Consider the following 17,446-nt stretch of genomic DNA (forward strand, 5'->3'; position numbering starts at 1 on the left):
AGCGCAGTTAGGCAGAAAAAACTCCAATTTCAGAAACGCAAATATACTCAGCTGATCTTTGAGTGAACACCCCAAAGGGTCAAACTGCACATCCCAAGCTGCTGCTGTTCACAAAACAACACCAGGAACTCAATGTGGACTCCGTTGAAGATCCTGGCATTAGGTGGTACGGTGTTGAAGCAAGTTATAGATGGGTGCAGGTGACCCAAGAGCTCTGTGGCAGAAGACTTGAGATTAAATATTAACGACCAAGTCTCACATTTCTCTTGACCCCTTTCAATCTATCACACGGTCATAAACAAATCATATTGTCCTATCTCAGCCGAGTGCCGCTGCGAGGATAGAATGTGGTGCGATGGCCAGACAACAGAGCAGAATACAGTATTTTGGTGCTGTTTTAATAAGATTTGAAAAACCCTAAACTAAGAACAGTCCGTACATCTGCAGGGTAAAAGTATCCGTGTGAGGGACGGGCTACAGTCTGAACACAAGGAGAACTAATATGTCGATCAGGTTTGGTGCATGTGGGGACGTTTTAAAGCAGATGTTAATGAAAGTTCTGAATTGAAGTTTTATTTCTGTGGAAACAGAGAACAAAACTGAGTAACATGAGTTAAAAAAAAACAACGATACACAGAAGCAGGCGTGGTTTCACAGATCCTCTTGTGTTATGGCCAGAAAAAAACCCCAATCTACTCAAATTCAAAGTCTAAAATGTGACTTTTTGCACAGAACAAACTACTTGTTAAGTCACTTCACCTGCTGTACAACGTGTTGAAGGCCTTTAGAAAAATAAAGTCAATGATTCATAAAAGCTATTCACTGAGCGAGTCGAGTCAGGCAGATTAGCTCTACGACTACACAGACGTTTTGAGTGTTAGGGCACGAGAAACATGGAAAATATAACATCAAAGTAAAAATGACAACGCTGCCATAACCTTATTGCAATGTGCCAGTTATATCAAGGAGTGGTATCATCAAATGATCTGAAAGGCACATCACATGTCCACAGCAGATACTTTGAACCAGACGTCCCTCGGACGAATCACATGAAAGCTCACAACGTTTTGAACATTTGAGAGTTTACAGCTTCCTCTGGGATCGTCCGTAGAAACCTAGGATCTTGACGTCACAATCTCGTATCACAGGAGACGACCTGTGTTATTTACAGCGACTAGTTTTAAGGCAACGCTGCTTTTTCCTCAAGGGAACCAGTGTCTGTGTGAATCCGCTCGGGGGAGCAGCTCGGCGTCAGGTTCGTTCTGGCTGGAGCGACACTCGACCCAAAGTTGGCAGCCAATTACGAGACTAACGGTTAAAGTTAGGTTTCAAATATTCTCACTGTACACTGCTAAGGTGATCGAAAAGCAAAATTTGCCAAAACATTCACACTGACATTACACTCCGTCACAGGAGAATGCATGGGCTCGTGTTTATCGTGGAAACCCGATGATGTTTTCGACTTGTTGCTGACGGATCTGTTCAGTCTGTGAACGGTCGTGTCTGTGACTCTGCTGAGGAAGAAACAGATAAAAACTAAATGCGTTGGTCCATGCATGACCTGTCTTGGCTCTTTAAGGTTAATATGGTCCAGAGAATTCATGATGGCGGCTCATATCCTCGCAGTCAGTGGTTCCGGGTCCCTGTTCGCTTCTATCCGTTCTCCTTCCACAGAACTAAGTGAATGCTATGATCGGGCATGCTGGTGGCAAAGACCAGTCCAGAGTCATTGTCCCCGTCGAGGCCGTTCAGCCAGGAGGTCACGCCGGGCAGGAAGCTGGACCCTCGTTTGGATTTTCTGTAGGCTGGTAAGGGCCAGCGACCCGAGATGGCCTCTGTCCTCAGGTCCATCACGTACAGGAAGTGGTTGTCAAAGAGGAGCGCAAACACCTCTCCGAAGCTGAGCAGGGACAGGTTGGCTGGGTCCTGCGTCTTGATCACCCTGGCAGCGGAAAAAAAGGCAGGATTAGGAGCCCAGAATTTTATAATACATCTGAGGGAAATGATGATATTCCCAAAGGCCTCAGTTCTCCCCTCTATGTCTCCCCTTGATGTCTTTGTAATTCCTGCACTACACGCCTGCTAAAATTGTTCGCCTGTATCTTCTTAACGTCAACAGTATTACAGAACATTTATCATGACGTTATTGTCCTCAGTTGCTGATCGATTAGGAAGCAGTGACATAAGGTTGTCAGCAGGGTGTCACGGGGCCGTGCAGTGATGAAGGCTGATGGAACCGGGATCGTTTCCGCGGGAAGAGCGCTGACAGTGGCTGGTTCCATTTCTGATTTTATCGTTCTATCGCACTACAGACTGCTCACGTTACAGCGCTTTAGTATTTGATATGGTCTATTGGTGAAGTAGCATTGATCACTTTGAGGAGGGGATATGAAGACCAGAAGGGGTCCCCCCCGACAGATCGCACCCGGGTTGTCAGATTCCCTACGTTTATACAACCTGAGACCGGGATCACATTTGACATCATTTGACATCAGAGGAAACTGGCCCGCTGGGTGAATGTGGTGAATCTGCTTAGGTTTTGTGTATTTGCAGCAAAGTGAACTGTGATTTGTGTTTTGTGGTTTTGCTCTTACCTGAGAACCTTAAAACTGGCAAAGTCCCACTGATACACTCCGAGGTCCGAGCTGCAGACGATGTGGCGTCCGTCAAACTGCAGGCGAGGCTGAAGGCTGATGCTGCGGTTCTCCGACACCGACAGTGTCTTCAGACACTTGCAGTTGATTTCCCTCCCTAAAGGCCAGACCTGCAGAGGAAACACAGCACACACTCCCTCTTACCCATCTTCGGATATAGCAGCTCATGTATGAGAATAACACTAAAACAAGAAACACAATTATTAAGTTTCCAAAAAAAAAAAACCCCAGCATCACCTTAATTTCATATTTATCAGCACTTAAGAGTATGTGGTCACCAGGACTGTGCATCATAGATTCTACTTCACTCTTCTGGAGCATCACCTGCAGAGAAGACGACAACACAGGATTCACATTTCAATAGAAATTGTTGAGGTTGAACCTCCACCATGAATTAAAATCTCAATCACATAAGGGCGAACCGACCTTGGTGACCCACTCGGTGTGTCCAGTCAGAGTGTTGAGACACGCCCCGGCGGACAGAGCCCAGATCTTCACGGTGAAGTCGGCAGATCCGCTGACCAGTAAATCCAGCTCATCGTTGTAGTCCACGCTGAAGACTGAGCAGCCACAAAAAGGGAATAGCATCAGAAAAGGTCACAGCATCAGATGCATTCATGTGGTTTTTACATATTGGTGAATTACTGTTGAGAAATTACGGATGGATCACTCATTCAAACATTACATCATACACACAAACATTTTTCTGTTTGCAGATGAAGCAGGTGAACTTTGAACAGCTGTAGAATTTACTGTATGGACGACTCCCAACAGCATCCATTTCATTTCATTTGGTTAGTGAGTCAGTCGGTCTGTCATATCTCAAGAACCATTCATCTTATCAGTCTCCTACTTGTGTGTTGTTTAGGGTACGCTGGTACTCTCTCCATTAAAAACTGAAAATCTTTCTATAAACAATGTCAAAACACAACATAACAATCTACAAAAATAACAAATAACAGGCCACAATCATGATGTCGCATGGTGAAAGTGCAACAGTGCATAAGTGCTTAGCTGTTGGATGCTGGAATGTGTAAGTTCTTGTGTAAGAAAAGGAGCTGGTCAACACGCTCCGGCGTAAGTGTGCTTCACTGCTTCTTTCTGCAGAGACACTTGTGCCTGGAATGCAAAAGTATCTCTTTGCCAACTTGGATGTCAGAGGAAACATCACCTCATTCTTCCTCCACCAGCTGACAGGGTCCTCAGAGAGAAATTGGTGGAGCACTACAGTACTTGCTACTTTCATCTGCTACTTTCTGTAACAGCTCAGCCACAATTGCACCCGTATGGCTCTCGTACACTTGTACCAGTGGTTTGCAAGTAGTTATAAATTCTTTGTATTTGCATTCACAAAAGAGTCTTGAATGTAGACTTTGGCAATGATATGCATTCCTCCAAAAAAACAGAAGAGAACATGGGTCTACCCGATTGCTGTTCCTGCAATTCACACTGGCTATTTTTTTCTTCTCGTGACCATAAGTACTGTTTCACTTCATCATTTCAATGAAGAATTGACACCTGTGTTGGCATTGGGGGGAGACTGAAAGAAAAAAATTGGCCTAAATCTGCCATAGCCTTTGAAAAATGTAATCCCTGCATCCCCAGAATAAAATGTGCAATACAAAAGAACCCAGTTGCTGTGTATTGATACCAACCTGCTCCTGTGTGGCCACGGAACTGTTGGATTTTAGCCCCCGTGCTCCACTCCCAGCATGCAATAGTGTTGTCAAAGGACCCAGTCACCAGCTTCTGCTCATCAAACTTCACTGTGGCGCAGGTGTGTGTCTGAATTCCATAAATGCACTGCCCAGTGCGCACGTCCCATAATTTGGCAGAGAGGTCATCGGATCCTGAAAAACAAGAACACATCTCAGCTCTGCTCATCCCCATGATACCTGATCCAGGCTGACCCATTGATGCGAGTCAAACCTGAGTCCGGGCTGTATCTGAAAGCCTTAAAGGTGACATCGTTTCCTGGCTTCCACTGGGCTATGAGGACGAGCGAACGGCATTCTGGATCTTGCGCTGCGCGTTCATGAATGCTATGCTCTCCACAACAAACCATTACGAGGCAAGAAGATTTAATTCTGTCTTTCGATCATTTTTATTGATGCAGTATGTGACATGTAAATACAAAGTGGTGGAAATAAGTTAAATAATAATAAAGGATTTTAAGAACGTTTATTTATTTAAATAATACTGCACGTTACTGAACTTTTAGATGAATGAGATGAACGAGAAAATTTAAATAAATGAATGTGGTGCGAGCAGATGATGGTGAACTTCAGTCATCAGTGCCAAAGACTCGTGTTTGTGTCATTTATTCAGTTTTCTCTTGTTTTGTTTTTTTTAAGATCCTACTATGTTTACTGTAACTGAGCAAGAACCCTTGTTCCAGAGATAAAACATGACCGTGCATAACCTGCTCATACCTCGGCGGTGACGTCACTGAGATAAATAGGACTTTTCTGGGCTTTTTCTGAGCTTTGGAAAAGTTTTACAAAGTAATTGTAAGTTTCCTGCGTGTTGGAGCATTCCTAACCCCTTGACAAAAAAACTTCCTGTTTCATGGCGAACCATGCGTCCCCACAGCCACGCTGTTCGACTTACAGTAAAACCTTGAATATCATTTCATCAGTAAGGTCTATAAGTTGACCAAGTACAAGGTGGGTCTGATTAACTGCCTAGGAGGAGTTCATTAAAGCCTGTAGTGGGCCAACAACAATCTGGCTCTCAAAACCGAGAAGACCAAGGAGCTCATTGTGGATTACATGAGGACTAATGGTGGAGCACACACACACACACACACACACACACACACACACACACATCCGTATCAACGAGACGAAGGTTGAGCGTGTGGCCAGCTTCAAATTCCTGGGTGCCCACATCTCCGAGGACCTCTCTTGGTCCCTCAACACCTCAACCCTTCTTCTGGTGAAGAAAGCTCACCAGCACCTCTTCTTCCTGAGAAGACTAAAGAAGGTCCACCTGTCTCCCCTGATTCTGGTACTTTTACCGCTGCACCATTGAGAGCATCTTTACCCACTGCATCACAGTTTGGTATGGCAACTGCTCGGTCTCGCACCGGAAAGCACTGCCCAACGCATCACCGGTTCCTAAAATAGCACCTCTACCGGTGCTAGGAGGTACTGCCACAAATACATTTCACCTCAGAGCATTGTGCGACTTCATTTGCTTTAACAATGATTGATTAATGAGCTTCTAAAGGTAACGGTTATAGTTATGGTTAGAGTGACATGGCAGAGAATCAGCGAGTATAAGCACATTCATTTTATAACAAACTTGGCGGACTAACCAGGTCCACCGCTGACCTCTAGCGGCCATTTACATAACAACCGTTAGAGGTCTGCGGCTTTTAAAATGACAGCATAAGTCGTAATATGCTGCATCTGGTCTTAAATGTAAATAAACCTTGTAAGGATTTAAAATTAAAATAAAACTAATTTAGTTTTCTAAGGTAACCAAACAGGTAACCAAACAAGGTTTACATCTTTGATCACTTTCTTATTTTATATTAATGTTCCGGGAGGAGTTATTGGACAATTAAATCAATGGTGTGCTTGTTTGTTTGGGCAGTTCATGTGCCTACCTGCCGTGAAGGTGCAGCTCAATGATCAGCAGCAGCACCAAACAATCTCAGCTTAATGTAAGTGGAGAGCTACCCATGGATAGTAATAACAGTAATCATACCATATATCTTAATAGTTACCACCATACCTGACTGAAAATAAACAGGTATGACATTTTTTTTTCCTGTAGGCTAATACATAAGCAGGCAGTTGTGTACCACATAGCCTTTTTGTGCAGCTTTGACAAGGGAACCCTGAACCTCATCGAAGGAAATACGATGCTTGCAGCAAAAATATAAAACCTTAGTAGCAAAATAAGAAGAGAGACAGAATGAAAGACAGCCATACACAAATTGCTGTTCATCATGAAGCTACTCCATGCTCACCACCTCCACCACACTCTCCTGCTGATCCTGCTCACTCTGTCCCTCCCTGTCACACGCCTGCTCCTCTGCCTGGCAGTGGCCATGACCAGCTACCTCTCCTCCGTCGAGTTAATGTCGGGTAGTGTAGATATTGAAACTAGTGTAGTCCCTGCGGAAAACATGTCTGTTAATTTTGCACACTAGTTAACGCACCCACGCTAGTTTTCTCACTCCCCTAGTGCTGGAATCTCTAACTCCAGAGCTGCAGGTTCCAAATCCGTTACTATTATTAGGGCCTGAGGCACTGACAAGCGAGGACCTATTGGACTCAAAGGAATAATTATTATATGCACACAAATCGCTAGTTTGAGGCACACGCATCAGAACTGGTGAAAAAATATATATTTCAGGGGCCTTGGGCATGGTCGTGCCCAAATTACTCAATAGAGCCCGTTACCCAATATTTCCCAGCTTTGATTATTATTAACAATGTCATTACATCTTCCCTCACAGTGAGGTACTATCCCTAGTCACTTCCCACTGTCTCACCACCTGGCCCCTTGACCCTACCCCCTCTCACCTTCTTCAGTCTACTTCTCCTGACCTCCTTCCTTTCCTCACCCACCTTGTCAATACATCTCTGACAACAGTTTACTTTCCCAACACTCTTAGCAGCAAGAGTGAATCCTCTTTTAAAGAAACCTACACTCAACCCATCTGATGTGAAAACTACAGACCGTTCTCTCTTTCTCCACCACTGCTTTCTAAAACACGAGAACGTACTGTCTTCACTCAACTTTTTGCATATCTGCACCAGAACAACCTTCTTGACCCCCACAAGTCTGGATTCAAGGCAGGGCACTCAAATGAGTCCGCCCTCCTAGCTGTCACAGAGGAACTTCACTCCCTCTCCTCTGTTGTCATCATGCTCTACCTCTCAGCAGCTTTTGACAGAGTGAGCCACCAGATCCTCCTCTCCGCCCTTCATGAACTGGGAGCCTCAGGCTCAGCAATCTCCCTGTTCGCATCCTACCTCAAAGACAGCACTTACAGAGTTACCAGGGTTACTTGGAGAGGATCTGTGTCTGAACCCTGCAACCTCAACACTGGGGTCCCTCAGGGCTCTGTTCTGGGCCCCATCCTCTTCTCTTTGTACACCAGGTCATTAGGCTCCAGCCTAATCTGAAATGCAGCTGGCAGCAAAAAATCTCTTCATTTCTGGCTGACATTTCTCAGTGGATGTTGACGGACCACCTGAAGCTCAACCTGGACAAGGCCGAGACGCTCTTTCTCACCGGGAAGGTGTCTCCCATCAACGACCTCTCCATCACCATTGAGAACTCTGTGGTGATTCAAGGCATTGGTACTCGCCTACCGTGCTGCGAAATGGTTCAGGCCCTCCTAAATCCAGAAAATGGTCAAACTAGACTAGATGCGCCGGGGGAAAATATATTTTATCCTAAAACTGAACATTTTGCATCCGGTCTCGTCTCGTCAATGAAAACAAATCATACATTTCGTCATAATTTTTATCATCGAAGAACTATTTTAAGCTCGTCAACGTCTCGTCTTCGTCATGGAAAAAAGGTTGTTGACGAATATTTTTCATCATAGTTTTCGTAAACGAAATGAACACTGCATGGGTTGATGATGAAAAGTTACAATTAACCATCTAACTGTTATGGGTGTGTTCACAAATTAAATCTGAATTGGTCAAAGCATCATATAAACGGTTGAGAAATTCAGTTTCATTTTCAGATCATTTAGAGCAGAGGCAATTTTGTCTATAGGCAAAGTACTGCACAAAAAGCTGTATCAGTTTGCCACACATTGAAAACAAACAAGAGTTAAAGTGCACCTGTGCAGAGGAGGCCGTCCTTATAGTAGAGGGCATATACTCGAGCACTGTGGCCAATGAGGGATGATGTCTCAAAGGCTTCCTGATCCTCCAGCTGCACCATACGCAGTTTAGCCTTCAGGTAGACTCCCTTCCAGTGTGATGCATCCTGAATGGACTCATCAATCCTCCAGCCCAGCTCCCGACACACACCCTGCCATATCTCTGTACAAGAGTTTATCACCTACAAAGACATTAAATCAAAGATAGGGGGAAATTCACTTGTTACAGCAGCAGCAAGAGTCAAAGGCATTGGGGAAAGAGGTAGAATAATAAAATATAGCAAAAAAAGCAAAAATAGAAAAAATATATAAAAAGCTATATACATTCAGTGTTTCACCTACTTAATAATAATAATAACAATAATAATAATAAAAAGAATAATAATAATAATAATAATAATAATAATAATAATAACAATAACTTAGATTTATATAGCGCCTTTCAAGGGACCCAAGGACGCTTTACATTTCACAGATAGATGAACTTTATTGATCCCAAACTAGGAAATTCCGATGTTACAGTTGCAGGTATCTGTCACACAATACAAATGTAAAAAAAATATAAGGACTGCAGAACTATACAAGTATGAGGACTATAAATATAAAGAATGTACATAATATTTGTGCAAGTGTGTAATCAGTTACCAGTTATGTGCATGAGAAGATGACCTGAAGGTGAAAATGTGCTGGATGTGTGTTAAACAGAGTCCAGAGTATCTCTGTCAGACAGAGGTGAGGTGTTGTACAGTCTAATGGCAGGAAAGATTTACGATAAGAATGGGCGTCGATGAGCAGAATTGGAATCGATAAAATTCAAACGATACCCATCCCTAGGACAGAGACAGCGAGAGGAGATAAGCGGGACACTAAGGGATTGTTTTGCGCTTATCCCATTTCTTATCTACTATACTGCAACCTGAGCTCATCAACACACTTTATAGCAGACTCAAGTAACGTGACCACTGGGGCTGCCCCTTACTAAAGACTTTCCAAATCGACCAGTCAGTTCAAGCCATTAGTCCAGTAGTCATAGCACATCTATGATATTAATGTCACTATTTATTTACACATCGCAAAATGGTTACAGGACTGTGCCAAAATGATATCCGTTACATTGATGACACTGCACGACATTACAAATACAGAGCCGTAATAATGAGCCTTTTAACGTCCAAATGTATTTATGAAAATGCCCATATTGTTTCCAGCCATATCCAGTTTCCAGGGCAAGAAAAATGATTGACAATAAAAGCAGCAGGATTTCTCCCAGTGCTGCATACGGACAGTGAGACAATAGAGAGGCTGTCACTGTCAGTAAAAATTAAAAAAATACGGTAAACAATTCTAAAATTATCATTCCACATGTGTTGTATTTCTTTGAGTATGTGGCTCAGCTAAAATATGGAGCCGGAAAAGACCTTTAAAAGGAGATGAGAAACATTTCTCTGTGACCTATTTTAAATTTTTGTGAGCCTGAACCGATCAAAGGCACATGCAATATCTGATACATGGGTCTCTCATGTGACCATATTATGAATTTCATTAATATCAACGACGGTGCGGCCCGAGAGTGGAATAATTGACATGGACTGACCCAAGAAAGGAAAACACAGTGTCAATTAAATATAAAAAAAGAAGGACCCCCATAACACTGTCAGATATCTGGATGCTGGATGATATTTACCTTGTTCCACTGCTTGCAGACCAGGCAGCAGGTGAGGAGGGTCTGAGGGTCCAGCCAGTGGAGCAGGTAGAAGGCCAGCTCCAGAGGAAGGAGGCGCAGGAAGTCGCGCTTGAGCAGCGTCTCCAGACCATTGGACAGATGGCGAAGCTGGGCGGCACCGCTCAAGGATATGAGGTGGTCTAGAGACTGGTTGCGCTCCTGGTCGTTCAGAGTAAGGAAAGTGGCCGAGACTGACTCCAGCCACCCCTCAAAGGCCGCCTTCTCCATGGGTACATGAGAGCAACCTGCAACACCTACAGGGACAACGATGGGTCTCATCTTCTGAGTCTTATCTTTTAGTATCTCAAGCAGCCACAGGAGGGATCTGATAAATACTTTGGGGCAGGAAATGTATCCAAAAGTGGTGTCTTCCCCCCCCCGAACAACATGTCTATGGACTATTGGTCCTATTGGTCCATAGACCATTGCAAATACATTATGTATAAACTGTATTACATTAAACGAGAAAATATATTACAAAATGTGTCAGCTACTAATGTTAGAAAGTTGCACTTCCATCAGCGTGCGGGACATAGCTGAGATTTCTGTTTGTTCTAGGAAACGCAAAAACACCAAAATGCAACAATGAGTATTACACAGGACATGATTAGCGAATTTGCCAATTAAAGAAAATGACTAACTGAGAGCAAAACTAATAAGGCAATATTAGTGGCCGATACATTTTGTAATATGTCATATATATATATATATTGTTTATTTGAATGTAATGCGGTCTATACTCAACGTATTTGCAAATTTCCAGAAGAGTAGTCCATAGACATGTTGTTCAGGACAAGAAAAAAAGAAGACAGCACTTTTTGATACACTTCCTGTCCCAAATCATCTATCGGTTAAAATTGCAAATCATTGGCTGGTAACATGAAATTAAATGTTGTTGCTGTTTTTTTTCTTTCTTAAAACACATGGTTTTGATGACACAAATGCCACAGATAGCTGATGAACGTGCTGTTGCAGAACAATGCTATTCATCATCTCTATAGATACAGTGAGGGATGGATGAGGGATGAGGGATGAGGGATGATGGACCACACGCACAGACCGCAGCCGTCGTCTGTCACTGCGACAGTCAAAGTTGACACCGTCCGTCAGTTCACAGCTGCACATGTGAACACAAACAGCTGAGCGCTCGGACGCCTCCCGGCAGCTCGCCGGGCTACAGCCAGGTGACACCGGCCTGGCGGGGACCACGTCCACTGTGTCGCTGTTCCTCATTCGGAGCCGAAGCGGTTTGACATCACGCCGCGTCCGCTCTCCGTTAGCTACCTAGCGATCGATCGCATCGCAAGTTAGCGACGACTGGTTTAACGTGCCGAGAATCAATGAACGGCATTCGGCTAGGAAACACAATTCCATTAAATAAACAACAACCCTACAATCTGTACAAAACAAAAACTTTAAAAAGGGGGGAGGGGAGAGGGTGGGGGGCACCAACCAGAGGGTTGCAGGGAGTTCCTTTCTCGGCACTTCCCCTCACATAGTTCATGAAGTTAGCTGCGGTGACCTGTCTGCAGGAAGTTGAAAGCACCGTCCAAGTCACTTAGCTTCGTAGCTCTGGAGCTAACGTGGGCTCACCGCCGCGACGACTTGGTTCTGTCGACTGTGAGACCACATGCTGCCTCCGGCGGAACAGTCGTCCGCGCGTGTCCCCGGGACAGACGCGCTCACGCGGGGCAGCTCGGTTGAACAAAAGCAGATTGTAGCATCTCGGAAAAACCAAAATATCGTGGAAGCGCTCTCTGGCGTTATCCGTGGGACACTTCTGCCCGCGGCTCTGTCTGACAGGAGGCGGCGTGTTGCGAACGCTGTCCCCGAAAACAACACGCGTGAACCGAGTGCGTCTGGGGGAGAGTAAGTCCAGCACAAATTCAATTGGTTTTTTTTTAAAATTTGTAGTGGCCCTAGTATAGTTGTCTTCCCTGAGTTGAATGTGCCTGTGAGACAACACTGTGGAAGAGGAACACTCTCGGTGCGTTGGCATAGTAGTTTCCGGTGTCGCGCACAATGTGGAACCGTGTGAAATGTGTGCCTGTTTGACACTGAGCAGCAGTTCCGCTCTGTGTGGGTGTGTGCGCGCGCGCGCGCGCGCGTGTGTGTGTGTGCGCCCGCTAGGCGTGAGTTATAATTATATGTAACATATATATCAGTGGTGCAGTGGAACTCACACGGTGACGGACACGCGGGTACCACCATAGGTACCACCTTAATCCTGACAGTCAGTCAGTCAGGCTCTGCTCTGTGCTGAGGAATAGTCACCGCTAGAGGGCGAACACAGAACGAGCTCGACATGGTTTCTTTCTTGAAGCGTTGATCCCTGGGCCTCTGAAACACTGGAACCTCCTTAGTGGGCCACATTAAAGTACTGAACACTATACAAATACATTTCAAAGACTTACACACACACACACACACACACACACACACACAGGCGTAGCACTGGGTGGAAAAAGAGGATTATTTCTTCTCCTGTGTGAGAGAAGCCATACGAAATGTCATTATACCCAAGTGTAATGACAATAAAGATCCGTCTGCTCTTCTATTCTATCAACTTACTTCACCACACTAACCTCTCTAATGAGATGGCTGCAACTGCTTCTCTTCAGCGAGGTGTGTGCTGCCAGATGACGACAATGACGATGACGATGATGATGATGATGATGATACTTACAGAGTAAACAGCTGATTCTCAAACAAATCTTCATCTTTAGAAGTACCATGCAAAGACAACACTTCCTTCCTCATATCAAAGTTCAACAGCGATGCAACAAACAAAGAGGTTTGTATTCGTTGCATCTGTCTCCAGAGAAAATAACTGGAAATTTCTTGCGTTTTTTTCAATATCTCATACCATATCAGCAATCTGCTCGGAGACTGTTCTTAATGTCAAACTGACACTTTGGAACAATGTTACTTTGTCCAGTTCTTGCGACTCTCTAGGTTTCTTCACAAATGTTCCATCTGAACATTTGCACTCACCGCACACCGTTCTCGAGTACCATGAGAACGTGGCCCTGTGAAGGTGGAGCCGATTGTTGGACACCAAACTCCACTGAAGGGTGTCAACACTTCAGGGGCATTTGGCTGCATGTGTGCAAAATTGGCACGCTGGCTTGTCTTAATAATTAGTCCATTTACATTGGCGAGCACAACATTCCCCAATACTTTACGTTTGAGGCAGTCGGGTGATGCTTGTCTGTGATGACCGGCCCACAGCTACGTGGGTTTGTTGACTCTGACTGTGGTGATGAGAATTTTTTTTTGTGTTCATGAATTGGCCAAAAGGACATATATGGCCTGGAGGCCCGGAGCTCACCCACCTCTCCATTACAACATAACTGCCTCGTAATTGCCACACACACACACACACACAAACGCAGGACTCAACCACTGTAAAAAATTATTCACTGGTACAAACGTGCAATAATCAACTGTGCGATATTTATATTTATTCTCCATGTGCAACTATTGCTACTGCTCTGTATATAGTATTTATATTTTTATATGTTAGTTATATTTTGTACATACCTATTGCTTTTTTTCAAATTTCTTTAAATGTCTTGCTATATTCTGCTATTTTTGCTATGTCCTGTCCACTTTGCTGCTGTAACGACCACATTTCCCCATTGTGGGATGAATAAAGGTATATATTCTCTTATCTTATCCTATCTTTCAAGATCTACACCTCCAGATTGCAACACAGATCATTTGTTACAGACAGTTAGGTCCGTGTGTTACACCTGGCGTAAAGCACGAACAGGGTCTGCCCCAATTTCAGACCGATGAACCTCGAGTGTTGTGATATAAATGAGACTAACTGACGCTTATATCCCTCATTCTGTCATCACGCCCCCCCCCCCTCACACACACACACATACACACACGTTCTAGACACTGGTGCTGGTTGATGGAATGCAGAGAATGCTGAGGGTCTGAATGAGATGATTAGTGGATATCCAGGGCACTGGATATGGAGACTGAAGGTGACTGGGGAGGAGGAGGGGTCGCAGCAAATCACTGAAATGGGAGTTGAAGGCGAGAGAGAGGACAACAGATTTAAAAGTTTGACTGCAACAACGCGATTGTCTGATTGAGATCAAGACACGATATGATTGGATTACCAAAAGCGCCCACTAAAGCTACATGTTTTATTTTACAGTAGTCTGTATCAATACCACTGCCCTAACCCTTCTCCTGAAGCCTGTGTGGTCTTTTATTTAGTTTCCCCAAGGAATCTTGTTTCTGGTCCGAGTCTAATCCCTTCATACTGGAATCCTAGTGAAGCGGGTAAATGCTCTGGCAAATCCTGTGACTAGAACCTGGCAAAGCAATCTCAACAATTGGTGCATCTCACCACTAGATTGTTAATACGAAGTATATTCCCTTTATTCCCAAACAACTTTGCAATGAATCATGCATTTCCTGGACAAATTGGCTGTTGGATCGCTGGCTTCAGGAATTTGATTTTTCCTTATCAACATAAATATTTTAAATCACTATTATTTTATTAACCGCCTGTTAATTAATATCTACATAGAAACAAAATGCTGAATATTATGAGACATTCCTGCGAAAAGAGTTGGCTGTCATTTCACAACCAAGCTGCAAATTTGACATTTGAAAAACAATTTCTACAACTGACAGTGTTGGACTCCTTATGTGCCAAAACAGTGAGTGGAATAAGAACAAGGGATTTATCCTAATGTACGTACAGTGAGTACATTTAAAGTGCGTCATCTTATCCATCACATGCCGTGCAGGAGTTTACATAGGTGACAGTTATGCACGATTCACGACTGAACGGTAGTTACAGTCGAGGTGGCACCGCCGCTTTCTCAAACGACAGAAGAGCAAAATAAAGTTTTCCATCTTCGCTGATGCGGTGTGAGTCATGTCTGCTGTCCTGCACATGGCACAGAGCGGCACATCCCGGTCAGCGCCGCACAGCGTTCAAGACACTCGTTTGTAACACGGACAGCAACAAAAACAGATTGACCTGGGATAAACAGATCATGACCTCACAGCGGCTGACTAATAGCTGGAGTCAACTATCAGCATGTGTCACATTTTTGTTACGCTCCTCTCTATGACATGTTATCTGTTATTGATTGAGGAGGAACCTCTCAAGGACAGAGCACCAGATCTGCCTATTCCCGCTGTGGAGCGGAGAATGGGTCACGCTGTATTTCAGCACATGCTTGCATTTATACATTACAATGTGTGGGGATGCTGAAGGAGCATGTTGTGGAACGCAGCGGTGACTCAGCCCGGATCAGTTTGAGTTGGTGTGTTTCATGGAGTTGTGGTACGATGCGTCACTTGACTGGAAGTTCTCCGTTGATAAACCAGTGATAACGGGATGAAGGTGCCACGCTGTGTTTCCGTCTGTACATATCTAACAGAAGCAGTCAGTGTCAGCGGTTAGTCTGTTTGTCCAATACTGTATGCAGCTGTAGATATTCGTGATCCACAGAGGATGATTACAGAAACCAGGGTTGTACACGTTACCCCAGAAAGCAATTGGCTGCATCTCACTTCAGTGACGAGCAGAATTCAACTACACAATATATTTATTAGAGCTGCGACAGTGAATCGATTAGTAATCGACTACTAATTTAATCGCCAACTATTTTGATAATCGATTAATCGGCTCAAGTCTAAATTCTCTGATTTCAGCTTCTTAAATGTGAATATTTTCTGTTTTCTTTGCTCCTCTGCGAGCATATCTTTGGTGTGGGGACAAAACAAAACATCATCTTGGTAGTTTTGGAAACACGATCAACATTTTTCATGACATTTTATGGACCAAACAACTAATTGATTAATTGTTAATTAATCATGACAATAATCGTTGTTTGCAGACCCCATATTTACTATATGAATGCAGTCCATTAATGTACAGGAGTTTACATTTCAGTGTATATTCATGGTAGATTATTTAGTCACATCAACGCTATAAATCTGCGACTTTTTTGGGGGGGGGAAATAGTTGATGACTACTGGCATCTGATAAACTTTCAAATGATGGATTTACAGGATTGTGACCTAGTTCTGTGTCCAGTAATAATACACATCCGGTATTATCTTCAGACTGAACTCCTGTCTACAGTGCAGCCGTGTGTCGGTTACTGTGTGTGACACGAGTCCACGGCTGCAAATCTGTGCGGAAGGCCGTGGTGTGTCAGGCGCAGCTGGTGTTTAGGGAGGGGGGTGGGGGATGGAGGGAGTGAAGGGAGTAACAGGTCTCCAACAGGCCAAGTGATGGATGTTGGACTACTAAGCTCCACACACTACAAAGGAGCCACTAAAGCTGCTGAGGCACTAATGAGCTGGGAACTAAAACCTGGCCTGGATCCACTGGACTGCACACACACACATACACACACCACTTATCAGGTAACTGCAGAATAATACTTCAGACACTGGTAATAATGACAAGGCCAAATCTAAACACAATAACACCAAGACTAAAGAGGTCAGAGTGAAGCGACAAATAAATAAAGGGCAGCAGATATTTATCGATGAGCGGAATCATGTTGCTGTTCCAGGCTTCTCATGTGTCCACTCTGGTTTTACAACAGTTTCTGATAAACAGAGGGAGAGTTTATCACACTACAATAAATGGACTAATATTAAAGCGTCATTTGAATCAATTAAGATGATTTGATTCCCTGGCAGTGTTCTAATTTCTTATTCTATGCAGCTCGGACACACAACACAAGGAGACTGTGCGACGATTAATAGTGACCAAAAAAGTAAATACTATATGTTAAACATTTTTCATGATCATGAATGAACAATTCAGTGTGATTGACCTCATCCCACATTAACTTCTCTCCTCGGCCTCAGCAGCAGAAACAGTCTGACACCACTTCAGCTTCTCTTCACCATAGTTTGATCATCGTCAGACAAAAATAAACACTCAATAGTAAACTTGCTGAAATCAAGGCTGACGTTAAATGTACTGTCAACTCAACTATGTCACTTAAAAATCAGCATTTCTTCTCATCATTATCGTTATCTTATCAAAAACTTTGTTTATGGTTATTCTTGTTTTTCTATTTGACCCTTACTTTAGGTTTGTCTTGGTTATTGGTTTATTTCAGGTTGAAACGCAGTGTTCCTTGTCACCTGAAGACATGTTATGGGGGTGTAATTCCATTTTTATGGATAGGTTTTTTGTTGTTTTTTTTGGGG

At 43.8% G+C, this 17,446-nt stretch overlaps 1 protein-coding gene across 2 annotated transcripts; it reads right to left on the reverse strand.

The window, feature by feature from the left end:
* Positions 1-377: 377 nt before the first annotated feature.
* On the reverse strand, positions 378-12,244 carry fbxw2 (F-box and WD repeat domain containing 2). 2 transcript variants are annotated; one of them, XM_035625313.2, is made up of 8 exons: positions 11,688-12,244; positions 10,196-10,488; positions 8,471-8,693; positions 4,310-4,504; positions 3,081-3,214; positions 2,892-2,978; positions 2,595-2,764; positions 378-1,942 (listed from the first exon to the last, which is right to left on the reverse strand). In XM_035625313.2, the coding sequence occupies exons 2-8, from the start codon at positions 10,460-10,462 to the stop codon at positions 1,654-1,656; spliced, it is 1,365 nt and encodes a 454-aa protein (XP_035481206.1). In that variant the 5' UTR covers positions 10,463-10,488; positions 11,688-12,244; the 3' UTR covers positions 378-1,653. The 2 variants fall into 2 exon arrangements, with proteins under 2 accessions (XP_035481206.1, XP_035481207.1); XM_035625314.2 differs by lacking the exon at positions 11,688-12,244 and adding an exon at positions 11,291-11,643.
* Positions 12,245-17,446: the final 5,202 nt, after the last annotated feature.

The sequence above is a fragment of the Scophthalmus maximus genome, chromosome 2 (genome assembly GCF_022379125.1).
Source record: "Scophthalmus maximus strain ysfricsl-2021 chromosome 2, ASM2237912v1, whole genome shotgun sequence".
Taxonomy (NCBI): Eukaryota; Metazoa; Chordata; class Actinopteri; order Pleuronectiformes; family Scophthalmidae; genus Scophthalmus; species Scophthalmus maximus.